Below are 9,303 nucleotides of genomic sequence, written 5' to 3'. Positions count from 1 at the left end.
ACACAACATGTGATGAGCGGGGGGGCATAGAATCCAAGGAGCAGGGATGGCTTGTCAGGACATTGATTGAGCATATTTGGGGAGAAGGTTGTTGGTAGAAATGAGTCTGTAGTCTGTATGTGTTGTCACCTTGTCTATAGTAGGATACAATAATTTGTCACACATAATTGTTTAGGGAAGAAGTGTTTTATAGGATCGCAATCTGTACATGTTTTCAGCAAACATACTTTCCATATAATATGTTGTTGATGTTATTGTAGACAACTTGTGTGCACACCATGCAGCCAGGAATATTGGTAGCCTGAAGAGCCACACATATCCATAACAGCCACAGGTGATCAATGTGGTGTAAGGAAAACACCACACCCAAGATATGAGCTGTAGTCCATATGGAATGATCGGCAACATGAAGATATATGAAGCAGCACATACACTGAACAGCAGTTTACAGTTGCAAACAGTTTCAACTCCCAGTCCTTTCAACTATCCTTGCTTGTCCTATTTTGCCTCATGAACACGTTGATGCTATTTGCCACTTAGGTCTTTATCAGTGACTATGTAATGTGGCTCTTACACAGGTTAGGGGTCAAGGGGGGCGCCTGGATGCTCTGAATGGAAGGTGAGAAGATAGAGTGGCTATGAACATGGTTCCAGATCGTAAGGCGTTGTTACGTAGCAAAATCCAAGTATCAAACTCCAAGTGCGCACTCCCTTTTTTGCACTCCTTCTCAGACAAAAGCTGACAAAGGTGGAGTGGCTCCAACAGTCTACAATGTCCCCAATGGTCTGTATTTTGGGGGTTACAAAAGGGTGTAAGAGCAAGCTTTTTGCCACTTGTTCCTCTTTACATCCTCCCCATCCAACACACACAAATCCACCAATTCACCAGCAACAGCCTTACCACCACATCACCATCATGACTCCATACCATATCAACTCCACAAACAATGCCACCGCAGAGCCAGGGCCAGCTGACTCTGTTGCCACCCACCATTCCACTGCATTCAAGGCTGATTGGCCACTTGGCCACCGGCCACTCACCAAGCTGGAAGGATGCCGTTCTCTTACGGGGAGTGGAGTCACATTCAATAACAGAGCAAACGACCCCATTTTTGTTGTAGCCAAGGATGGATTGGCATCACTTTCGTTCACTTGTTCAGACAGAGATGATTTCACCCGCATGTGGAACTCATTGAAGACACAAGACACAAGGATTGAGAATGGCTGGCAGTCTGCACCGGTGAATGCGCCCAGTGTCTCAGGGTTTGTCAAAAGCTCCGAATTTCCGGGCATGTCCACCTCTCCAGGACAATCAGACTTCCCTACAGAACCCCAATCTTCCCCCATACCCAATCCTGATGATGAATCAGACTGGGAATGGGTCACAGAATCCCAGTCCTCCACCACATCAGACTCTGAGGACCAATCGGACGGTTCTGGAAGCCCACGGCCCTCCACCATGCCCAACAGTCATGCTCAACCAAGCGGTCCAACGTCCATCCACGTGGGAGTACTTGGACTGCCTACAGTCAACCCTGATGATGAATCAGAGTCAGAGGCTACAACCTCTGAATCCTCCACTACATCTGACTCTGAGGACCAATCAGACGGTTCTGAAAGCTTGCAGCCCTCCAACATGCCCTACAATCAAGCTCAACCAAGTGGTTCAACAATCACATATGTGGGAGGACGTGGACTGCGTGCAGACCACGTCCCACAATCAACAGGGAAGTCTGGTCATCATACCTTTATAGACAACCATGGTAATGGTTTTCAATTTTACATGGGATCAAGTCAGGCAGCAAGGTTCGGAAGCCGCCTGCGAGGGGGAAGTTGACCAGCTCCAAGGAACCAGAGTTGCTTGTCACGACTCTGATTGAGAATGTTTGGGAGGAAGTTTGTTTATAGGATCCAGTCTGCGTTTTGAGCTTGAATCATTCTTGTTTATATTGAAATCACATTGAAGAGGAGGAGGAGGTTTGTTTATAGAACTACAGTCTGTGCATGTTATTAGTGAATACACTTCATTTATAGCTGTTTCAGAGCATACACATACTTGGAGAAATGATGAGGGGGAGGTTTGTAGAATACAATTACGGACGTGTATATAGCGAGTAATCAAGTACAATCAAACACACTTTGTTTATAGTCAGCGATCCTTTATGAATTTGTGCATACATACCAACTACGATCGTTGACACGATCGAGACTTGCGCAGGGTTCAATGATAGCCGCAATAAAATATGCATTTGACGTAAAAGCTACAGATAGTATAAATGAAGCCCGAGATCGGGATGGGATATATGATTATGCTGGGTATTCGATACAGTGAGTGATCGTATAAACGATGAATGCTTCCATCGTACATGTCGTTTCGTTTCATGTCGTTTCGTCAAGTTGTTCTAGGTCATCGAGTCGGGGCTCCCGCCATCCTGGTTATTCCTCTAATCCTCTCAGACTACCTGGAGGGCACCAAGGCCTGAGCAACGGAGAGAATCAGCATTGGTCCCCGAAGATCGATTAGGAGTGACAGAGTGTTCTCGACTCACATTCTGTACGAGTCATCGTCGTTCCAATATGATCGACATCTCATCGAGAAGCCATATGGGACTGCAACAATAACGATCGAGTATCAGTCATGTGACCCTGACTGAGCTGCAACCGTCCCATCGTCCTGATTGAGATCAAAACTCACATTCGTAACCTCTCGATCCTTGCCTATAATGATCCGCCATCTCCATAATGTGACTGATCTTGTTACTAATGCAATCACTATCGTCAGCTCTTGCTCCTCGCGACTCCCACCCATTATGGCCTTAACTCACGTTGTGGTCAAGTGTTGCCTCGCATAGACGAGTCCATCCATTGCCATCTGTTGCAAGACTTCCGGTCTGTCCAGATAGTATTTGAGCGCCTCGTTGATCTGTTCAATCTTCCAGGTCGTTTTGAGAGGAATGACAAATTTGGATAGGGCTTCTTCTTGCTCCGTGGGAATATCGGCCGCAACCACACAACCTGAGAGGAAGGCTTGGGCGTACTACCAGAATGCCAGATGTCAGCACGGACAGTCAAATCTCGTCGTCCGTCATCGGGCTTGGCCACAAGGGAAGTAGAGCAAGAGATAATCAACTCACCTTCCTGATCATCTTTCTCTCCAGACTCGAATCAAACACGCAGATCTTCGTCTCCCTCATTCCCTTCGCAAAGTCCTCTCTGAGCTTGAGATGAGTCTGGTAGTACTCATGTCCCAGTTCGTACGTTTCCAGGGGAGATTCGTGTGCTTCAGCTGGAGCCCACACAAAGTATCCTGGATGCTGGTGACGAGTGATGATCATTCCTGAATCTGCTGCCAAATGGGGGTTTTCCTCATAGTAATTTAGAGCACTCGTCACTGTCGTTCTGATCGGGTAGACTGAAGTTTATGTTACACAATCAGCATTGATCCAGAACCAATTACGATCGAGAGTGGTTCCCAACGACTCACAAGATCCGTCGAACCCGAAGATTTTGGCATCGGCAGTCTTGTTTGCCCAAGGAACGGGGTAGAAGTCCCATTCGTTACCCTATCCAAAGATCATATTAGCTTATGTCCGCAGACATGCCTATCACATCCACACTCACGGTATCCGGGCTGTGTCCAAAGAGCCCCATCTCCCAGCGCGGGTATTTCGCCTTGACCTTATCATAGGAGAACAGTTCCAACAGTTCGAAAGCGTACTTGGACAGGGTGATGTTGTTTGCATGGGGGTACCATTCGTACGTGCATCGATATTCGTGGCAGTCACCAAGTTGCCTAGCAAGATGAGAAGACAGTTGGTCAGTTGCATCATTGTACCGATAAAAGCGGACAATTGATAAGGATAGGGTTCAGTCACGACAGACTCACTGGACGAGGAGGGCATCGCAATCCAGCGCATCGACATGGGGGTCATCCTCTTTGTAGATGTTACTGCAGGTCGAACGATCAGTATCATCCATTTGTAACGACGCTGAATGTCGTGTATGTCGATTGTCGAAACTCACGAGATCGTCAAGACAACGTCAAATCGCACCTCACTGCACTCCTCTGGCACTTCCTCATTCCACTCAGGCCTGGCCCATCTCTCTTCCTCTTCTTCTCCCATCACCACTTCGTCGCCTCTTACGGGTGCTCTGGTGACTTCGAATGTCCTGCTTAACCATTCTCTTTTCTCCCTCCATTTCCTCTCCTTCTCCTTCTCATCTGCTTGTTCTCTCTGAATTTTCTCGAAGTCCGCCTTTGAGCTCTCTAATTGAGCTATCCGATGTGCTCGTTTTCGGATGTTGGCAGAAAGTGGGATGGATCGATCGTAGCCTGCCCAACCGGGTCCCCAGACGTCCACTATCAGGTGAGGATGACGGAGCGCAGCGTCTACAATCTCGTATGTGTGGGTGTTCATCCGTTCGAGGTAGTCGTTGTAGTCTAGCAATCGATAAACGCAAGTCAGCACTCAATCTTGTCTGCCCAACTCATGCACTCCCTTGAGTATGCAACAGTGGGTGATGCCCTGCTCGTGAGAATGTCCAACTCCGACAAAGCACTCACCAGTCAAAAACATCATTCTCCTCTTCTCGGTTCCTGCGGGCAACGGTCCCGGTATGTGATCGTATGGACTTGGTCCTACGACATCCACGTTCCCCCACCAACTCGGCCACTTGTTGGCAACTTCCATCCTCAGCTCCTCTTCTTCTGGTGGCAGCAATTCTACCACATCTCCTGACCTTCTGACACCCTCGGCTGCATCTGCCTCACTCCTCCTATCCAATATCTCCTTCTCCCTCCTTATCCTATGATCTGTTCTTAACGGACCTAGATTGACCTCTCTATCACCCGAATGTCTGATATCCCATTCGTCCAAAGCGTACCTCTTGTCCCAGAGAGCTCTTCTCGTCTCGTGCGATCTCACTTCGACCACTATCAGAATGGTGAAGAACAAGATCGCACCTGCCATGACTAGTTGGGTCGATTTCCGTCGCACTACTCTTACCAGAGGGATGGAAGATCTCCGTCTTGGGGCAAGTGTGAGAGTATGTCGTATACGCTGTGAATATTCTGATACGAACGATGAGCTGCGTCGGGATGCAGCGGACGAGTAGGCGAATGACGGGAGATGATATTTGGACGTTGAAGAAGATGCGGAAGTGGATGAGTGGGAAGAAGAAGGTGGTTCATTGTCGTCATCAGCGTCGCCCTCGGATGACCGAGGTGTCGAGTTTGTGCTCGAGGAGGAGGAGGAATTTGATTCGGCTGATTGAGTGTGTGTGAGTGGGAACGAGCGGGAAGGGTATGAGCGATGCGAAGGTTGTTGTGAGTCGAACGCAGAAGCGGATGATTCAATGTCCACTTGGGAACGGGGTGAGACGTGTTGTGACATGGACGGCAGTCGTTGTTATTGTGGTTATAGTCGATATGCTGATTTGGTGACGGTAATAATGTAGAGATTGAGATAACAGTGAACTAGATAATGAATGTCCATTCAATTCAAGCTCTGCTTTTTTGTTATTGTGAGATGGTCAAAGTCTTGGCAGTAGGGTGATTCCAAAGGGTGCGTGCGTGTACCGGACAAAGGTAGAACGGCAAAGAAGTGAAAATAGCAAAGTTGATTTCAGTTTGCTGCGGACCGACCGTGTCTGAGAAGGAGAAAGACGAGTTGCGGCGCAGCTGTGTGGGGTTCGGTGAGCGGGTTGTTAGGTCGGTAGGGTAGGTCGGCCGAGGTGAATGAAGGTCTAACTGACTGCGGGGATGCAACGATGTTGAGAAAGAAGGAATGCTTTAATATGTGAAGAATACAATGATACAAAGCAAAAATGCACAACATGCATATCATACCAGTGTCACTACCGAATATCGGTACCAATGATTGATTGATTGCTGTGTGTGACTATGAGACTAGTGATTCATGCTATGTACCGTCATGTTATTTTTCTTTCCTCCGTGACCCTTTCCCAGTTGACCCGCTAAGTAACAAGTAACTTGACGATACGGCCGCCTCCGCCTGAATGCCAAGACAAAGACTCTTCCTTCCTCTGTTCTCTTGCCTTGGACGAGTACCGCAAAATAAGCATGCAAGGAACTACGTAAGCGAACGCAAAGTTTCATGATGACAAGTTATTTTCGGAAGTAACTTGCTTGTTTCAGGGGGGGAGAGGACCTTTGGAAAGTACCGAGAAAATCGCACTTCGGATCAACGAAAGGCAGTGTTACTCCGGTCAATAATGCATGCTACACTTACATTATGCTGCTGCTGTACCGGAATTCAACGTCGTTAACTTCATGGTTGATCGTTGACCGCTCGGGTACAATTGAACAGTCGCAGAGTGACCCCACCGGCACAGGAACGGGAAAGCCGCAGTGTATACTCCGCATGTGCTTCTCTGCGATAAACTCCGAATCATCAGAAAAAATGACAAAAGGGGCGTTTGAACCCTTATCGTTGAAGAGTTCGCACACGAGCAAATCCTTGCGGTTCACGTGTAAACTTTTACGCTTATGCGATAACGAAATTGAGAATTGATCTGCAGATGGTCGTGACATAATAATGGTAGATAGATAGATGCATGACCCATTAAACTTGAGTGGGCTGAACGTATACATGCATTGTCAGGCCGATGTCTGCGTGGAGAGCCCGAACGAAAATATACAACTGATAACTTCCCCTCCCACCCATTCTAGCTCAGACGCACAGAGGGAGACGGCGGAAACCCATATGACGTCCTCGAATCTGGAGCTCGTACCATGTTCGGTCTCACTGGCGAACGACCTACTGCTTGTCCTCCCTGACCCGACACAAAGCTCGTCGGTCGCCATGCCTCTTCATCACGTGGAGCAATCCCAACTCCTACTCCAACAGATTGTGGTGAAGGCGGATTTGTGTATGCTTGTTCTGCCGGCTCGTTGTTGTTGTTCCCTTTCGAACCTAATCTGTATATTCTCTTTCTCCTTGCTTTCACGTTCACAGCGCTTTCTCCTACACTTGACCCAGGATGAGAAGTAGGAGTCGATCCACCTCCTCCACCTCCCTTGCCTAAATGAGGGAAACTCCTCACAGCGATGTGTTCGTGTCCTCTCGCATAAGGTGATAATGTATGTGCGGAGTGGGACAAGGTTGCTAGTTGAGAGACCGAGTTGTTCATCGGTAATGTAATACCGCCCGGACCCATCGTCCGTGGTGGGAAAGAATTGCCAGGTGATGTCCCGGATATAGATGGATTTCGATTTCTTACATCTAGTGTCCGGGAAGAGATAGACATCGGTTTGGACGAAGGGAGTTGCGATGATGCAGGTGTGGACAAGGTTGCCGACCGACTGGGACGATCAGATGTCTCCCAGCTGGATCCGGAAGTGCGTGCTGCTGAGGAAGACGCAGCGGTATTGGACAATCGACGAGAAAGGGAAGACTGTTGTGGTTGATGATTTCTGTACGATGACGGTGGTAGCGGCAGTGCTGCAAAGGACTCTGATCGTGATGGTTGATGATGGGCCGCTTTGGAAGAGAGGAACACATCGGATCGGCTGGTCACCATCCGTCGAAGACTGGACGGTCCAGCCTGGCGAGGTATAAAGCCGGAATTGACTCCCGGTGTTGGCGTCATCATAGGACGCATCCCGAGACTCTGCAACATACGCATCAGCGACAGACTCCAGCCTAGTGGAGGTAGAAACTCACTCCTATCGTTGACGAGGCTCCTCCGACCGAGCTCGCTCTCGCCGTTACACTCCCGCCCGTAGCGGTCCCAGCTGGACTTGGCATCGCTTGAGATCCACCTGATTCTGATGGCGCTCTGATTTGCGATTGTGAATGATACACTCTTGGTCGTGTGATCACCCCACCTCCTACTGCGGGGAAAGTCTCCCACTCGACTACTTTCTCGTCACCACCATAACCCGATCCGGCAAGAGACATGGTCGTTGATTGTCTCCTCGAGTGATATTTCAGAGGTGTCGGGATCGCTCTTAACGATTCGTCCATCTCCACCATGTCGAAACTTCTCGTTCCGTCGTCATCATCTTCATCCCAATCCCCGTCACTGACATCTCCTCTATCTTCTTCATGTTCTTCTCTCGGGACAGACATGAGTGAGCCCAGACCTCGTCCACCACCCTCCCTCGCTTTCTCCCACAAACGCCCAAACGCCTCATATCCACTATGCGTGGGCAGGCCTTCCGGTCGTAGACCGTACGTTGGATCGTAATCTTCTATATCGGGGAAGGTGGTGTAAGATGTAGGTGATTCTGATACGGCATTCGATAATCGTCTCGTCCTCGCGGCTTTTGCTAAAGCTTGTCGTCTCGGTGTAAGGTTAATATTATTGCTTGGCGAGGGTGTGGGGACATATGGCGGGAAGATCTCTTTCTCCGCGTACGGATCATCTTCCCCTTCTTCATCCTCTTCGTCGAGCGATCGAGACGCATATTCTCCACTTCCATCTCGATAAGGAGTTTCCACCTTCCCACCGACCCCTGTACCGTGAAACCATCTCTGACTGAGACGATGTATGATTCCCGGTAAATCCTCTCTGAACATTTCTCGCAATTGTCCCTCGATCTCCTGTTGCAGATACCCTCTAATCACCTCTACCGAATCGAAAGTCGAAGAGACGTCCACATTTTGAAGAGGATCGTTCTTGAACACCAGAGTGATACCTTTCGAAGCGGAGACGACCAAGATGAGAATCGCCCGCAAGTGAAGCTTGGATAAACGTAATGTCATCGGGACGAGAAGAGGCTGAGAAGCAAGTAGAGGTGTTGACAGAGGGAGAGTCGAGGATGGGAGGAGGTTCGGGTTATGTGATAACGGGTTGGCCTGAACTCGACACCGAACTTCGAGCCATGCGTCGCCGGTATAGCCTAATCGGAGTATACCGCGGAATCGATCGAGGGACAAGTCGCCGATCTCCAGTAGGGTGAGTGTGGGAGGCTGTAGGAAGTACACACAACATCAGCACGGAGATCATAGTGACTCGTGGTTGATGGGGAAACCAATACACACCTGCTCTCCCATACTCAATTCAACCACTTCTATTCTCCCTTGAATCACAGGCGGTTTGTTACCCTACAGAGGAATCAAAGTGATTAGTCTCTCAGATCAACGTGTCTATGAAGGTCTGAAAGAACCCACCTTGTTCAGAGCAGCCTCCAGCATAGCCTTTGCATCCTCATGGAACGCAGGCGAGAACGCCGTCGACCAAGAGGGGAAGACGAACGACATCGGAGAGTGCTATCGCAGAGACGGGACGCGAGGTCGAATACCCGCAATACGAGATACGTGTTTTTATCAAGACTAT

General features: G+C 49.0%; 2 protein-coding genes across 2 annotated transcripts; both read right to left on the bottom strand.

Moving 5' to 3' along the window:
- Positions 1–2,436: 2,436 nt before the first annotated feature.
- Positions 2,437–5,393, bottom strand: CI109_104739 (uncharacterized protein; the record flags this gene model as incomplete). The annotated part of the gene is made up of 10 exons (XM_032008068.1): positions 2,437–2,479; positions 2,550–2,610; positions 2,696–2,760; positions 2,826–3,037; positions 3,135–3,412; positions 3,485–3,563; positions 3,622–3,793; positions 3,887–3,949; positions 4,024–4,441; positions 4,565–5,393. The coding sequence occupies 10 exons, from the start codon at positions 5,391–5,393 to the stop codon at positions 2,437–2,439; spliced, it is 2,220 nt and encodes a 739-aa protein (XP_031857619.1).
- Positions 5,394–6,687: 1,294 nt separating this feature from the next.
- On the bottom strand, positions 6,688–9,227 carry CI109_104738 (uncharacterized protein; the record flags this gene model as incomplete). Its single annotated transcript, XM_032008069.1, has 4 exons — positions 6,688–7,632; positions 7,686–8,936; positions 9,009–9,071; positions 9,138–9,227. 4 exons carry the CDS (start codon positions 9,225–9,227, stop codon positions 6,688–6,690), a joined length of 2,349 nt encoding a protein of 782 aa, XP_031857620.1.
- Between the last annotated feature and the right edge of the window lie 76 nt (positions 9,228–9,303).

This window comes from Kwoniella shandongensis, chromosome 8 (assembly GCF_008629635.2).
Source record: "Kwoniella shandongensis chromosome 8, complete sequence".
Classification (NCBI taxonomy): Eukaryota; Fungi; Basidiomycota; class Tremellomycetes; order Tremellales; family Cryptococcaceae; genus Kwoniella; species Kwoniella shandongensis.
The sequence above is the reverse complement of the archived record's forward strand: the minus strand, read 5'-3'. Positions and strand labels throughout refer to the sequence as shown.